This window comes from Rutilus rutilus, assembly GCF_951802725.1.
Source record: "Rutilus rutilus genome assembly, chromosome: 19".
Classification (NCBI taxonomy): Eukaryota; Metazoa; Chordata; class Actinopteri; order Cypriniformes; family Leuciscidae; genus Rutilus; species Rutilus rutilus.
Genome location: NC_140232.1, coordinates 21,612,396 through 21,628,905, shown reverse-complemented (window position 1 = coordinate 21,628,905; position 16,510 = coordinate 21,612,396). Strand labels below are relative to the sequence as shown.

At 38.1% G+C, this 16,510-nt stretch overlaps 2 protein-coding genes across 2 annotated transcripts; one reads left to right on the top strand and one right to left on the bottom strand.

The window, feature by feature from the left end:
- The first annotated feature begins 1,924 nt into the window (after positions 1-1,924).
- On the top strand, positions 1,925-8,254 carry borcs6 (BLOC-1 related complex subunit 6). The gene is made up of 6 exons (XM_084390052.1): positions 1,925-2,018; positions 4,057-4,556; positions 4,987-5,467; positions 5,561-5,724; positions 6,641-6,724; positions 6,819-8,254. The coding sequence occupies exons 2-6, from the start codon at positions 4,068-4,070 to the stop codon at positions 6,942-6,944; spliced, it is 1,344 nt and encodes a 447-aa protein (XP_084246178.1). The 5' UTR covers positions 1,925-2,018; positions 4,057-4,067; the 3' UTR covers positions 6,945-8,254.
- A 1,247-nt stretch (positions 8,255-9,501) lies between these two features.
- LOC311278101 (hyaluronidase-1) lies at positions 9,502-15,349 on the bottom strand. The gene is made up of 5 exons (XM_084388683.1): positions 15,056-15,349; positions 12,902-13,487; positions 12,414-12,809; positions 10,966-11,055; positions 9,502-10,385 (listed from the first exon to the last, which is right to left on the bottom strand). The coding sequence occupies exons 2-5, from the start codon at positions 13,412-13,414 to the stop codon at positions 9,816-9,818; spliced, it is 1,569 nt and encodes a 522-aa protein (XP_084244809.1). The 5' UTR covers positions 13,415-13,487; positions 15,056-15,349; the 3' UTR covers positions 9,502-9,815.
- Positions 15,350-16,510: the final 1,161 nt, after the last annotated feature.

Sequence of the window (16,510 nt, the reverse complement as noted above, 5' to 3'; positions counted from 1 at the left end):
CAAAATCTGTGTTTTCGATGAGACAAAATGTCCAAGTATTGTCAAGTTATATTTACCACAGAAGCACGTAAGTTATTTTTTATAAATAAATTGGAAAAACCCTATTATAAAAACCCATATGAAAATCTTGAGGGAACCAGTGGCGAATTAGTCTTTCCGGCAGCACCCTATACTGCTTCATGCAATCCCAGAAAAACATGACTGCATCTCTGAATTTATCATTTTTTCCATACCATTTGAAACCGAGCAATTATCATTGATATATCATCACAGAGTCAGAGTGTGCTTTTGGTTCAAACACTATAAACAGTAACACTCTCACATTCACAAACATGCGCAGGAATTTTCTCTGGGCTCTGCTTGCGGTGTGATAAGCATTTGAATTCCATGAGCACATCAGTGTATATTGCATCCTTCTTATATAAAGGACAGGATACTGGGAAATTGACTAGGCGGGTTGCCTTGGATACGGCTGCCCCTTAAAACACTCACAGAACTGAATACCAAATAGACTTGGAGAGCCTATGACAATAAATGAGATTGGCGAAGCAAATAACAAAGAGAGGGGGCGAGATTAAAAGAGAAACACAAGGAAAGTCAGAATTGTTTTTATTAATTTCTGTTAAGAAAGATAACTGCTTTGATGTTGTTGAATATTGACAATGAATAAATAAATGTGCTGTCTTCATACACATGTTATCTTATTTTGGCTAGCACAATTCCTCAGCACAGCCTTATACCAAAGTAAAAAAAATGAATATGTCATCGCTTTCTCCACCTCTGAAACAAATTCCTTTTCAGCTGATGTCATCTAGGCCGCACTGGCTATTGGTAAATATTAACCAATAGCCAAATAGTTTTAGGCAATTAGCATGTTTTAGGCCACTGTTTTAGCCTGTCTATCTTGCCTAGAGTTAATGCTGCAGGCTAATTTAATGTTAAAGTTAACATTAATGTAGATTACGGCAATTGCAAACAACGACATATTTACCATGGATTTATACATTAAGATACTACGTACTAAAGGTGAACTTGTCCTTCCAACTCCACATCCTGGTCAAAAAGCTTCCTCATAAGTGGGTACTGGCAGTGTTTGAGGAAGAATGTAGTGTTTTTAAGGAAGTTGTGTGTGTTTAGGAAGTGTTAGGCCTTCAAGTGTAAGTTCTTCATAATTGCTCTGTTCTGCTATGGAACTACCACTTTCACAATCTAATACATTTCCACTGGATAATAATTATATCCCACTCTGCACGTTGTTGTTGTTGTTGATGTTGTTGATGAAGAATAAAATAGGCCTACTGTTCCACTTTATAGCCTATCAAACTACAGATGTAAAATGAGAATGTTGTTTCATATTGACTCTACAGTCCCCTAAAGAGGGAGAGAGAGTATGTGAGGGTCAAGACTAGGACTCAGCATTACTTTGGCTCTACTTCAGAGGGCTTTATTACAAGGGTAGGTTTTATTTTTTTGGATAATAACAGGATCTTAGAGGTTTTGGTCTTGGTCAGGGTTTTGTGACGGGGTCAAAGCTGGCCAAAGTCTTGGTGGTGTGGTTGACAATTCCTCTAATTCAAGCCAATAAAATGACAGCAGGGTAAAAATACACACACAGCCCTCTGCACAGGACGTGGGAGAGAACTCCACGCTACGACAGTAACTGAATCAATCGGATTCGGCGGAGTCTATCGCCCCTTGTGGTGAAATGTGAGTACTAAATGTCTGTCTGGACATACTGTCTAGACATCTCTCTTTCTGCAAATTAATGAATACATTAACAGATTTGTTATTAATAATTGTACAACGCAGTCCTCTGATAACTATTAATATAAATATATTTGAGTATGAGTATATAAACACACAAAATACTTTCCTATGCGATGTAATACACGCCTTCTGTGTCATGAGATTCATCTCTGTTTGTAATGCGGAACTATAACGTCAACGTTGTGTTTCTATACGACGAATATTTGGTGCGGACTCAGCTGGCAACCTTCATCCTGGGCGAAGTGCTGCAGGTAAATATTTAACTTCATAAAGCATCCAGTGGATTACATCCTGTTGAAACATGACATATCAACCCAAACTCAATCAGTAATTGTCGTAAAGCTGCCGTTTTTCGCTGATATCTCGCGGAATAACTATGAATTCAGAGGCCAGCACTGCAGCTAAAGATTATCGTAAAGCTAACGTCAGGTGACCATTGTCGCTTCCTTTAACAGTTTTGTTATTTTTCTATTTATTGTTTGGCTGATCTATGTCTGGTTTGTCTGGCAGGGATGCTAAATTATTGAGAAAATGTCGTCGTCTGTAAGCTATGTCATACAAGACCCGTCATATTAGCAAATCAGTGCTTTTGGTGATTTTTTTAGCGTCATGATTTCAGTTCCTTTTTTTAAGAGACACGCACATCATCACTAGCTAAAATCTGTCTTTTTAGGTGTTTAGTGATTATGTCACTAAGTAAATGTCCCATTAAACTGATGAACAACGAATGAACTGACAGCTGTCAAAACAGACGCAGGAAACTGAGACTGCCCCAGTGTTCACGAATGTGACGTGGGTGACAAGATCATTCATGATAATGAGGTTTTGAGTTTATTCTCGCAAAATTAATAAACGAAGAATAAACGTATTAACTTATTTTATTATAGTTAAATTAAACTAAGACAAAAACAAACATTTTGTTTCTTAAAATGAATGTTAACCGAAATAAAAAATATATATTTAAACACTTACTATTATATTACAAAATGTATTTATTTCAACTAGTTTGCAAGATTTCTCACTTTCATTTAGTTTAACTTGTTGCACTAAAATAACTAAAGCTAAATTTTAGAACAAAATTAATAAAACTGATAAAAACTAATATTACAAAAACGAAAAACTAAATTACTAAAACTTTAACTAAAATTAAAATGAAAACAGAATATATATATATATATATATATATATATCAAAATATTGATTAATAATAATAATTCATTACATTTGTATATAGCGCTTTTCTCTGCACTCAAAGTGCTTTACATAGAAGTGGGGAATCTCTTCAACCACCACCAATGTGCAGCATCCTCCTAGATGATGTGACGGCAGCCATAGGGCACCAGAACGCCCTCCACACACCAGCTTACTGGTGGAGAGGAGACAGTGATGAAGCCAAATAGCCAATCAGAATATAATGGGATTATTAGGAGGCCATGATGGACAGAGGCCAATGGGCAAATTTGGCCTGAGGTTTTTTATGACCACAGAGAGTCAGGACCTCGGTTTAACGTCTCATCCGAAGGACGGTGCTCTTTGACGGTATATAGTGTCCCCATCACTTTACTGGGGCGTTAGGTCCCACACAGACCACTGGGTGAGCACCCCCTGCTGGCCTCACTAACACACCTTCCAGCAGCAACCTGGTTTTCCCAGAAGGTCTCCCATCCAGGTACTAACCAGGCTCTTTACCTGGACAATAACTTTATTCTAGAGCTGCTATAAAGCCAAAACACTTTACTTTAATTTCCTATTATCAGTGTAAAGCTGCTTTGGAACAATCTACATTGTTAAAAGCACAATATATAAATGAAGATGATTTGACTTGACTCGACTTAACCCTGCTTAGCTTCAGTGGGCAACCAGTCTTGCTACAGGGTGATATGACTGCTGGCATAATATTTTGCTGGCATTGATTAAAAACTAATAATTTTCTCAATGATAATAAATTAACTGTCTTAAATGGATCTGATATGCTATGTTGTTTTAATTTCCCCATGGTGTAGTTTGAATTTTTTTTTTTTTTATGCTGTTACAAATAGTTTGTAATGTTTTTGGAGGGAAAACATGGATTAATTTATTTATGATGTGGAATGTTTAATGAAATTGATCATTTTCACTCTTTGTATGGTAAATTTACCTTAGAATGCTTTAGAAACTCAGGCATGAAATAGATTAGATAGAAAAAATCATTTGTAAAAATTTTATTGAGAATATATGACTTGCATCACAAAGCTTTAGCTTTACATCACTGATGATTATTTAAATTTTTTTTTTTTTTTTTTTTTGCAGTGGGTGGAGGGATGAGACGCTCTCCTGTGATCGGTCAGGATGCGAAGGAAGCAAGTAACGGGGTGGAATCCTCTGATTCTCTTAAGGCCTCTGATTGGTCAGGATCTCATGGCTTCACCCTCCAGGGGATAAAGTTCATTGATGGGGCTGATTTTGAGCCTCACATGGAGACGCCTGCCCTGTCAGAGACTCTCAAACACACACCTCACCACATGGACTCATGTAGAGACACACACACACTCCAGCCACACACAGATCACTCAGAATCACAGCCTACAGAGTCACTGGTTCAACACTCCCAGTACACACCTATTCCAACTGAAGATGGCACAGACGAAGACACGCTCTCCAGTGAGACCGAACTAACACACGGCTGCTCTAAAAGAGAACTGGAAGAGTGGAGAGCGGAGGAGGAGCAGAGAAAGAAGAGTGACGGAGAGGTGAACAATGTCAACAAGAGAGATATCAAGCAAAGGAAAGAGACGCTTATTTCTGTACAGGTAAGAGGTTAAATGGAATGTTTTTTGGTACTCATTCAGTCACATACTGATATATAATGTAATAATATACTAACTTAATATTAATATTATGAAATGTATTAATTACTTTAATTTTGATAAATAATTTCTATAAATTAAATTATATCTAAATTTAAGGTGTTAAATGAATCTATGCTTTGCTACTCCAATTAAATACCAATATACAATATAATAAATACTAACCTAATAATACTAATTAAATATATTATTTAAATAATAATTAATAAATACTAATCTAATAATACTAATTAATATATTTTTATATAAATTAATAATTCCATTTAATTAATCAATTTAATTAATTAATAATTACAAAATTAAACTTTATGTCGAATTTTTGTGATACAAATATCTGTTGCTGTTCATCTTGACCTTGTTATTAAATTCACAGCCAGTCGAAGCACTCTCAGCTGAACACCCTTCCACTCACTCTGAACCTAAAGAATGGTGTAATCCCGATTCGTCAGATGAAGTCCAACCAAATACTTCCATTTCTCCTGATGAGGCCCCTCCCCTTGTTCCAGCCCCTCCCCCTGATCAAGCCACACCCCCTCTGCTGCCAGACCTGGACGATTCTCCATGCCCAGCTCACGTGATGGCGGAGGTACGTGTGCGCTCTGTCCCAGAGCGAGATCGAGTCGTGCGAGGCATGCAGGACAGTAAAAGCCTGGATGAGATCAGTGGGGCTTGTGGGGGCGGGGCACGTGGAGGCGGAGCTAGAGGAGGCCAACCGGAAGGACGCAGAGCCACCATATCCAGCGCCCTAGAATTGGAGGGAACCGTCAGCCATGATGGAGATCTCACACACTTCATCGCCAAAAATCTTGAACAGAAGATTAAAATGAGCTCGCGGCCGAGTCTGGACACTGATTGTGAGTATGAGGGTGTCAAAAAACTGTTTTGATCTGTCACAATGCCTTTGTCGTCAGTATCAGTAATATTTAAACTTTGTATGACCACTGCAGCAGACTGTTCTGGGCCTGTGGTACGTGGTCGTGGCTCTTTGCGTCGTCCGGCTGATATTCCGCCCATTGACCCATCAGTGCTGGAAGACCTGCATAAACACACACAGGATGTGGCTCAGAGTGTAGAACTGATGCTGCGAAGCCTCAGTGGAACTATACAGAATGTGAGTATTACTCTGTCTGTATCAAAAACAGCCACCCAAGAATACTTGTACACTTAAGCCACAAAATATAAAAAAAAAGTGCAATCTGCAAACAAAAGATGCTATTTCTTTTTTCGGAACTAACTTAGCCATTTAATAACCTGTTTTTACCCAACTGCTCTCAAGGTGATTTTTATTGGCTGTATGAAGTCAGTTCCACTCAACTTCACACTTGCCCTTTTTCCACTGATGTGATTCTGGTGCTGGTTCCTGGCCCATTCGCGAAATGCTCCAGAGTTCTACCACAGGAAATAAAAAAAAGCACCTTCAGGGTCAGAAAAATTGTTCAGCACCAGTCCTAAATACTTGCTGGTCTGGAACCAGGAAGAGATGATGTCAGTGTAGAAAAATTTTTTTCATGGCGGTTGGCTATGTAACTACTGTTAACATCTGCAAGGATTAGTTCTAAACTAACTAGTTTGATAATAAGTTAAAAAAATAAGAAGAAAAAAATATTTACACTGTATATTATATTTATCAAACACACAGTAAAAACAGGTAGGCTATATTGTGAAATATTAGAATTTAAAATAACTGTTTGCTATTTTAATATATTTTAAAATGTAGTTTTAAATGCTGCTCAAGAAAAAAATGTGTATTATTATCCATGCTGTGTGTATATATATATACACACACACACACACACACATTTCGATTGAACTGAGTTATCTGTAGTTATGGGAATCTGATCACAATCTACAGTCTCTGATCAATGTCGGTCAAATTTGTTGCAGAAAAACAGGAAATCCTCAAACTTTCAAGCTTTTTCAGTGTTCAAATACTTTTCCGGGTCACTTTTTATGTTGCTGACCCTCATGAAGACCTATGAAGTTGAAGTGCACATACTGTTATGAATGAAAATCTCCTTTCTCTTCAGATGACTGCATTAAGTGTGGGTTATATCCAGACATATAGAGATTCTGTGGACAGTTTGGGAGAGTCAGTGGACATGAGTATAAAGGTGAGAGTGACTTTTAGTTATCTTGTCAAGGGGGTTTTTAAATGTTATTTTATTTAGTTTTTTGATCTGTGTGTGCTTGTTTATGTGTTTCCAGGGAATGTACACACTCATGGCACGGTGTGAGGAGCTGGATCGCTCCATGCAACCTATACATACTCTAGCTGCTCAGATCAGAGACATCAAACGAACCCTTGATGCCCTGGAAACCATCTGCAAGTAACTATGGCAACAAACCACACCCCCTAACCGAGTGAGGACCCCGCCCTCTGCAGTCATTCTGCTACATACTGTGCAATGGAACCATTTAGCTAATTATAATGTTTCCTAGCAAGGCTCTGCAAGTGCTCGCCCCCTTAGAGACAGCTTGGTTCTTGCCCTTCTCCTCGGAGACCACATCTGTAAGCGCCTCTTTTTGTTGTGGCTCCTCCCCGCTAGAAAGATCGCCGGCAAAACAGCATTGACTCCTCCTTGTGATTCATGCCGTCCAACATCCTCCACATGACCACAGGAAGTGTCATTGGTGGCTTTTGGGCAACTGATTGGTGTTACCATTGCCCCTGTTTATGAAGTGAGTGAATGCACGTATCAGTGAGTGTTTTTACAGATTGCGTCTATTTGCAATGGCCTCAAATTTAAGACATAGAGTAGAAGTGTAACACCAATATTTGCCAGTATGGAAGCCATGCTCTGTGTGTATTTGTTCCACTTGGACGTCTGTGTTTCTGCAGGATGGATGCTATGCATCCCAGATCAGTTCCAAAATATTTTCTGATATCATTAACTTACACTCAGGCTGTTTTAAACCTGTATTACTTTCTTTCTTCCAAGGAACACAAAAGAAGATATTTTGAAGAATGTGCTGATTGCTCTTTTCCATGCAGTTACAATGAATGGTTATTGGAGAGTTAAAGCTTTAAAACAGATGCAAAATACCATAACACGTGAATAATGACTTACATTTTGGTCTGTTTCTCACACAAAGCTATTGTGCACACATCACGTGGACTACCTTTATGGTGCTTTCATGTCTTTTTTGAAGCTTGAAAGCTTGAGTCTCCATTTAATAAATGCATGGAAAGGATGTTCTTCAAAATATCTTCTTCTAAGAAAGTCATACAGGTTTGGAATGACATGAGGATAATTAAATGATGCAAACATTTTAATTTTTTGGATGAATTATGCCTAACACAAGCACCGTATAGGCTCGTCTATGAATTTTAGACTCTTGATTTCCATATTGAGAGTCATGACAGATGTCCCCTTAATTGATTCGCAAGTGTTTACCACTAGAAAAAAAAAATCAGAGGAAGGTGAGGAGAGATCAGAGGTGGATGTGAAAAAAAACAGGATGGATGAAAGTTACTTTTGAAAATGATCTTTATCTTTCTCTGTTTGGCCCTGTTTAAACCGTCTCTCTCTATCTCTTTATTGCTGTCTTGCTAACTATAACCCTGATTTGTCCAACAATCTGTCATTAATGTGTATTTTAAATTATTATATAAACCAAAATAAATTTGCTAGAATGATCTACTTGATTTTTTTGTGTCTCTTTGTTCTACATTTTTAGGGTTCAAATAGTTTGTTGCTCTTTGACACACATTTGTGTTCTTTTGCGAGTTTTCTCCTTTTGCAGAGTCCAAGTTACAGCTGGATCCTGATCTGCACTATGATTCAGGGCTAAATTATCATGTTTTTGTGTGTGTGTGTGAGTGACAGAGAGAGAGAGATTGTTTGTGAATTCACAGATACATAAACACGTAGATAGATACGCATGTGTTTATTATTGAGTTGGACATTGTAGGTTTTCTTATCATCCTCCTCTAGTTAATATTTGCTTATGTAATAAACTACCAGATTTGCCTTGTAGTCATTCATATCTGTCAGTAAATGTTTTAAAAGGCTTTACGTTTTCATGACGGAGAACAGTGTTGTTTTGTACAGGCTGCTTAGATTAAGTGTAAACTTGACTGGTTTCTGTTTTTTTCAATGTCAAAGATAAAACGGAGACTAAACATTCGATTAGGTTTCAGTTTAGGCAGATAGAGGCCAGTTACACTCCGACCCGTCTGCAGTCCGGACATCTCATGATTGTGATATCGCTGTCCTGTTACACAGGTTTGACGTTGTAGCATGTGATTTTTTTGCCCACGTCTGAGCTTCAAGGGTTAATACATACAGTACTAACGTTCAAGAGTTGAAGGTTTTTTTAGTTTTTGAAAGAAGACTCTTATGCTCATGCTCACCAAGCAACTGATGCAGTTGTTTGATTAAAAAAAAAAAAAAAGTAAAACAGTAATATTGTTAAATATCACTACAATTTAATATATCTGGTTTCTATTTTAATATCTTTTAAAATGTTATTTATTCCTGTGATAGCAAAGCTGAATTTTCAGCATCATTACTCCAGTCTTCAGTGTCACATGATCCTTCAGAAATCATTCTAATATGCTGATTTAGAGGTCAAGAAATATTTCTTATTACTATCAATGTTGAAAATATTTAAGGTCATATTTTTTGTGGAAACTGACATTTTTCAGGATTCTTTGATGAATAGAAGTAAAGAGAACAGCATTTTTATTTGTAATAGAAAACTTTTTTTAAGGTTTTTTTTTTTTTTTTTTTTTAAGAAAAGGAAAATATTACCCCAAACTTTGGTAGAGTATGATATAAAGTAAATGGTATCCATGATGGAAACAGATGGTATAAAGAAGACATAAGGTATATTGACTTTAGTCTTAAGTCTTTTGGATTAAAAGCAGAAACAAAATAATATCATACTTTATATGTATAAAAAATTTATTCGGCACTTAGCTAGTCTGTTTGGACTATTATTTTTATACAGTACATTATAGAAGGAAGCTAATTCAAAAAGCATTCAGGGGACTATTGTATTTAGATGTTCATTTTCAAGTGCAGGTGATTCAGAACAGATCTGTTCATTCAGTCATATTCAGATTTAAATCCATCTCTGAGATTGTCTTTCACAGAAGCTCTTCTCTCAACAAAGATATCCCTTTGGGTTTTTAAAATACAATTCTTTTTTGCAATGAGCAATCAAAGTCAAGGCCAACCGGGGTTCACGAAAGTCCCGTCACACTCCAGCTCCCAAAACGTCAACCATAATGACACTGAAGAGAACCAGCGAGGAGAGAAGGATTACGGGAGTTTTAAGTGCAGAACTTCCACTGTCCACCGGCTGCTTGGTAGGCACTACTGTCACTGGAACCACTGGAGTCACTGGAACCACTGGAGTCACTGGAACCACTGGAAGCACTGTACTCTGACTCTGGCTTATCTCAATCACTGTCTTTACTGTTGGCGATGTTATTTTCTCTCTGTTTTCTAGCACCGTGCCTGATTCTTGATCTGCTGCTGCACCCTCCAAGGCTTCGAACCACTGGCAGCGGAAGTTCTTCTTCCAGAGGTCCACGCAAGCAGCGGGAAGCTCTCCCGTGGCTCGGACGCCCTCTGCCCCGTTTGGGAGCAGCATAAAGTGGGCCGATGGAAGATGCAGGTATGTGGGGTCCTCAGGTTTCTTCCGCACACAGCGTCCACGGCCCTGACACAGTAGGACTCCACAGAGACGTGCTGCTGTGGTCACATTGACAGCGTAAGGGCCGAGAACCTGACGGACGTACAAGCCAAACTCTGAGCAGGATTTCTGTTGGAGGCATTTATGCAGATATAAAATAAATATCATCAATCATACTTAGCCATACTTATGGCTAATGAAAAGCATTAAGATTTTTTTTGTACGATTCAAAAGTTTGGTGTCGGTAAGAGTTTGTAATGTTTTTGAAAAAAGTCTCTAATGCTCACCAAGACTACAAAAATACAGTGATATTGTGAAATATTGTTACAATTTAAAATAACAGTTTTTTATAGCAATCTGTTTGAATTTTTTTTTTATTTCTTTGATGCAAAGCTGAATTTTCAGCATCATTACTCCAGTCTTCAGTGTCACATGACCCTTCAGAAATCATTCTAATATACTGATTTGGTGCTCAATGTGATTGATGTTGAAAACAGTTGTGCTGCTTAATATTTTTGTGGGATACATGATTATTTTCTTTAAGAATTCATTGATAAGTTTTGAAAGAGAAATCTTTGGTAACATTATAAAAATCTTTATTGTTACTTTTAATCAATTTAATGCATCCTTGCTGAATAAAAGTATTAATTTCTTACTGACCCCAAACTTTCGAACGGTAGTGTAAATGGACAAATGATTAAATGATTACCTGTGTTTTAACTGCTAAGGATTTTTCCCATATAACGACTCCAGATGCTCCCATAGCAGCACTCTCTCCAATTGTATTGACCAGGTCAGTCTGATACATGTACAATACAGAGTAATAACAAAGTTCATAGTCAGTATACTTGACAGTCTTGGTCATACAATTACAATTACAACTTGTATCTACTTGGAATCTCCAAAAGTGTTTAATGTTTAAATAACATTTCAAATCAGGAATACAATCAGACAACTATAGTTAAATTGTGCTTCTTTAGGCCAAATTGAGGCAAAAATAATTGTTTGATTCAGCTAATGTAACTGTCAAGACTCTGGTTTGATCTTCAGCCTTTCTGCTGTGTTTGTCTTGTGTCTTGATTGTCAGGTCACCTCACTCTCACAGCTGAATCCCATCCTAATTAGTGCTCTCACTCTCATTACTCACACACCTGTTTCTCATTTTCTGCACTGATTTTCTCCACTACTCTTCTCTCTTTCTTTGGTTCTCTGTCAGTGTGTCTTGGTTTCCGTCCGCTTCACCACTGTCCCCTTGCCTGAAAGTCTTGTTTTGGTTGCTTCTAAACCTTTAAAGCCTTGTCTGATTATTTAATCCTGTTTTGTTGTTTATTTGCCTAGTTCTTCTTCCCTATCTCGACTCAGCTTGCTCACCTGGTTTTTGACCTCCCTGCTTTCGTTCTGGACTATTGCCTTGGCTTCTTCCTTGAAACTGTTGGTCCGCTACTGGTTTTGACCCCAGCCTGTCCATTGGATTTCGCCTCTGTCTCGCCCTCTTACTTGGTGGCTCGGCTACCAATTATTTTGTGTTTTGTATTGTTTTCCTTCAACCTTTTGGACAATAAATCCTATTATCAATTGATCTGCTCTTGGGTTCCTGTTGTCCCTGCACCTCCCTAACAGTAACATGCAACATACGACAAACTCTTTTAATTATAATGTGGGACTGTTGATTGTTATCATTTCTCCCACCCATTTTTACATCTCCTCCCTATGGAAGCTGTTTCTGTCTCAGAGTAAAAATATGAGAAAGGTAAATGCAACTTTATATCTCACAATTACAACTTGAGATCTCACCTGACTTTATATATCATATTTGCTCATTTATATATCACACTTGTGACTTCATATCCTCTAATTGTGACTTTATTTTTTGTTCACACTTGTTACTTTCACGTAACTATCTTGTGATCTATGAATTTGGACTATTTTGACTTGGCTTGTAGTTACAACTTATACAGAACATGTACAAATATGTAAAGACATCACAGTTCTTTTAATAGTACTTAAATATATCACAGTGTCAAGTTATTTCTCAGTTTTTACGATCTCTTTTTGATAAACTTTTTTCTGTATATATAAATATATATAGACACACACTATTATATTAACTATATACATACTGTCTCAATTAATATATGGCAAACGACTATTTATTACCTCTGAGAGAAAGGCGTTAGAGGATGTGTACACAATCTTGATCATCGGAAACACAGGTAGATCAGAGGTAGTCCCTGCAAGAGCTGCCACTCGTAAAGCCTCTCTGATCTGATTGGTTGCATAAAGCCATGCCCCTTTAGTTCCCTCTGGGAGCTTCTCCAAAGAGAGGACTGGATAAAGGGCACCGCTACGCTTCCACAGCCACATCAGCTCATCATTAAGGGCCATTTCCGCCGCAGGGCACCGTCCCGTGTAATTGGCTAATGCTATCTGGGTGGAGTCAAAGTTATAGCAGTTAGGATACGGGGCCATGCCCCATAGTCTCTGTGGGCGGAGTCTCTTCACTTCCCGTAGCGTTTCCATCATTATGGACTGTGCTGCTGCTTCAAAGTCAACCTGACAGGAAATGACATCATATAATCGATTAATACACCAGAATTCAGAATGATAGTCTTTGTAATATCATTATATGTTGTGATTGTCATCACCTGAGACCATTTTTCCACTTCCTCTGCGCTCCAGTCTGGAAAAAATCCACGGAGAAGTGCCCTCGAATCCACAAGATACTTTGCTTTATTTCCCTTGTTCCTGTTCCACTGAGGTGCCCACTCCTGCCAGTGCAGCACCCCCAGCCCAGGCGCTCCTGTCTGGGGTAATGAAGCTGTCAGGTCGCCCTCAACCCTCTGGAGGTGAAGGTCAAGGCTGCTGTGTTGTGGTAGGCCACCATTGACAGGACAATCCTGCACAGTGAAATACGGGTAAAGTCCTAGCGTGTCCTCATAAAATATTGCAACACGGCCTTCCCACTCCATCCCAAACGCCGCTGGGTTCGGCCGACCCAAGCAGTCTTTATCTGGAACCCCCCACAGCACCAGGAAAGGCTGGCCGGCGAGGAGAGGGGCCCGGGCAGGACCGCAGACACATGCAGGAGTGAAGAGACAGAGGCGGAGGAATAGATGAGAAAAGGAGAGGAGGTTGAACGTGTGTTTTCTTCCAGCCATGGAGTTGAGCAAGAGGTTTCAGGGCCCCTCACCCAAAAACTCACACAAATGCTGCCTTGGAGAGGGATAATGTCTGGAGAGAAAGACAGAGGGTTGGATAAATCTTTTTGGTGAGGTGCTTGTTGCCTTATTTTATAAAGACATTTCTTTTGTGAGAATTTGTTGTGTTTGTGTCCTTAATGAAAACAATGAATTCAGCTCAACATTTTTATTTGATCTGCGTTCTCATGACATAAGGGCATGTTGATCATGGGGCATGTTGTCACAAAAGGTCAACACCAGGTGTGTGTGTACAGACGGTATAGACGGTAATAATAATATAATAATAATAATAGGCTAATAATACTGTCACAGAAAAATTTGCGTGTGTAAAAGTGTGACCACTAGTCCCTGTTTACCAACTAAAAGATAGAGCTGCGACGCTACGTCAGAGGAAACAAAGGGAGACGCTTTGGGATAATTAATCGCTTACAGGATTAATTAGTGCTGCCCACATTCAGCGCTAATCACTCTTTAAAGTGTACTAATACGAGTCTGCAGTTAATAAACTTCTCAACAGAGGGCGCCAGAGCGCAAAGCATCATCTGCGTCTCACATACTAGGGCTTCTCATAAAACTGGCGCGACATATTTATTGAGGTACTTTGAAAAATACTGGGAAAACATACTTATTTTTTTTTACTTCAGTAGTAGCCTACTCGGTAATTATAATTTTATTTATAGTAGATTATTTTTTGCATACTCTTCTGTTCGTGTAGTCCTTGAAAATACAGTAGGCCTACCCTGCTGCAAAACCATAGTATACGAGCCTAAAACGCCAATTAGCTAGTCTCTCTTCCTGGACAGGCTTGTTTGAGAGGCGTTTTGAGCTCTGACCAGCTAAACCAGCTGAGCTCTATCTTAGCCGGGCTGGGGAAACCTGCAAACCATCTTTTTCAGCATGGTAATTAGAGAGAAAGATATTTATCTGTGCTAAACACCCTTCATAGGCTACTACAAAATACCACTGTTGTGATTTTTATCAATAATAAGCTCTACTAATTCTGCATTAATTTATTATGGGTTAAAAGAAGTAACAATAATTGTTATAATTATTATGTAGGCCTATATTATGTATTTTGGGGGATAGGAATTTGTGGCTTTCCATGCTAAATGGAACATGTACCCGTTTTACGCTGTAGTGCTCACTCTGAAGTGATTTTGTCCACACAACCATGCCAGATAATAGCCGTGACACACACAGGGGAGAGCCAGTTATATATGTGTAATGAACTGAATGCAAAGACATCTTTCTGAGTCAAATGAGTGTCTGTCTTTGAATAGGCTGTCTGAAATTGAAACTGAAGGACCTGAAATCTTCGCTCACACACATTTATAAGTTGTGTTGTTTCTCATCCAATTAAACTTGGCAACATTTTGTTGTTGGGTGTGCAGGCCAGTTCCTGCTTTTGAGGAAGCATTAAGGAGCTTTTGTACTACCAATTTCCATCTGATTTATCTAACATTTTGAGCAAAACTTCTTTTCTTTAAAAAAACCCCAACAACAACTAAATAAAATAATAAATTCAGTTTGTTTTTTAAACTGATACTTGGTTTGTTTTCCCTCATCAGTTTCTTGAGGAGATGGGATTGTGTTACTCACCTCTGCATTGATAGATCAGGTGTGTGTGCCTGGAGCTCCAGGTCAAAGAATCCAGAAGCAAAGGTCAAGATGAAGAGGACTCCTCTGGATGGGTAATAGTAAGAAATGAGAGTTTCTGTGCAGGTTTGAGTGTTCGGGTGGCTCAGAACAGGATGCCACAGGAGGGAGAAACTTCAGCCCAACCATGAGGGATGAGAAGACAGGCTGTCCTGACCAAAGGATGGATGAAGTAACAGAAGGAGGAAATAGAGAGAAAATTAGGCTACCTCACCTTCACCAGGGTAATCTGTTTGTAAGCAGGGTCACCACGGACCATGACAATCACATGATCACCGTAATCCCTTAATCCATCACTCCCTCCCAAACAGCAAACACACCTCAAACACACACATCTACTCAAAAAAGTAAATGCTAAGTAAAGACTGTGTTTCTTCCTGTTTTCTTTTTATTCTCATACATGTCACGAAACTGAACATTAAGGTTTCATGGATGACCCTCATATCAGAATTTCATATCTCTCCTTTTTTTTATCTCTGGTTTTTGCCTTTCTTCTGTTCCTTTTTTTTCTCATTTCTCTGTCAGTTTTCCAAAGTCTAATCCCATTTCCTGAAGAGGATCACTGGCAAGATTGCTCACAATTATATCATCCAAACATAACCTGGCATAATCCTGAAGTCTCTATTGTATTACTTCAGATATGAAAAGAGAAGGATTTGGTTTTTGTGCCTGCTGTCATTCTAGGTTGATGGTTTGGTCTTTCTTAAGTCTAGACTGAAATGCGACATTTTTGGTGTCTAAACACTGAGCATTTTTGAAGAGTTAATGAGAGGTAGTTTTATCTTGACAGGGTTGAAAGTGTACAGAACAGAACAGGGGAAGTGATAAATACATACTCTACCATCAAACATTTGGTGACAAAAGTATATATATATAAAAAAAACTTACTATTTAACAAAGATGCATTAAATTGGTCAAAATGGCCATTATAGACATTTACTATGTTGCAAAATATTTCTATTTCTATTTTTCTTGTTCTGCTTTCAACATCGTTAAGAATATGAAATATTCCTTGAGCAGCAAATCATCATATTAGAATGATTTCTGAAGGATCATGTGACACTGAAGACTGGAGTAATGATGCTGAAAATTCAGCTTTACCATCACAGGAATAAATTACATTTTAAAATATATTCAAAATGAAAACAGTTATTTTAAATTGCAATAATATTTCACAATATTACAGTCTTATCAAATAGATGCAGCCTTGTTGAGCATATGAGACTTCTTTCAAAAACGTAATCAATTTTACTGACCCCAAACTTTTGAATTGTAGTGTATATACTTACATTTATGCATTATTTAAATTTGAATTATAATTATATAATAATTATATTAGAATCATAAAAACATTTGTAAAGCACATTTGTATTAGCATTTATTGCACTGAATTTAATT

Excerpts from the sequence above, each read along its gene's own strand:
- LOC311278101 (XM_084388683.1), bottom strand. The coding sequence starts at position 13,414 with ATGGCTGGAAGAAAACACACGTTCAACCTCCTCTCCTTTTCTCATCTA. Across the intron at positions 12,810-12,901 it reads AAGTGGAAAAATGGTCTCAG|GTTGACTTTGAAGCAGCAGC; the intron begins GTGATGACAATC and ends ATTTCCTGTCAG. Across the intron at positions 10,386-10,965 it reads CCTTAGCAGTTAAAACACAG|AAATCCTGCTCAGAGTTTGG; the intron begins GTAATCATTTAA and ends TGCCTCCAACAG.
- borcs6 (XM_084390052.1), top strand. The coding sequence starts at position 4,068 with ATGAGACGCTCTCCTGTGATCGGTCAGGATGCGAAGGAAGCAAGTAAC. Across the intron at positions 4,557-4,986 it reads AGACGCTTATTTCTGTACAG|CCAGTCGAAGCACTCTCAGC; the intron begins GTAAGAGGTTAA and ends TTAAATTCACAG. Across the intron at positions 6,725-6,818 it reads CAGTGGACATGAGTATAAAG|GGAATGTACACACTCATGGC; the intron begins GTGAGAGTGACT and ends ATGTGTTTCCAG.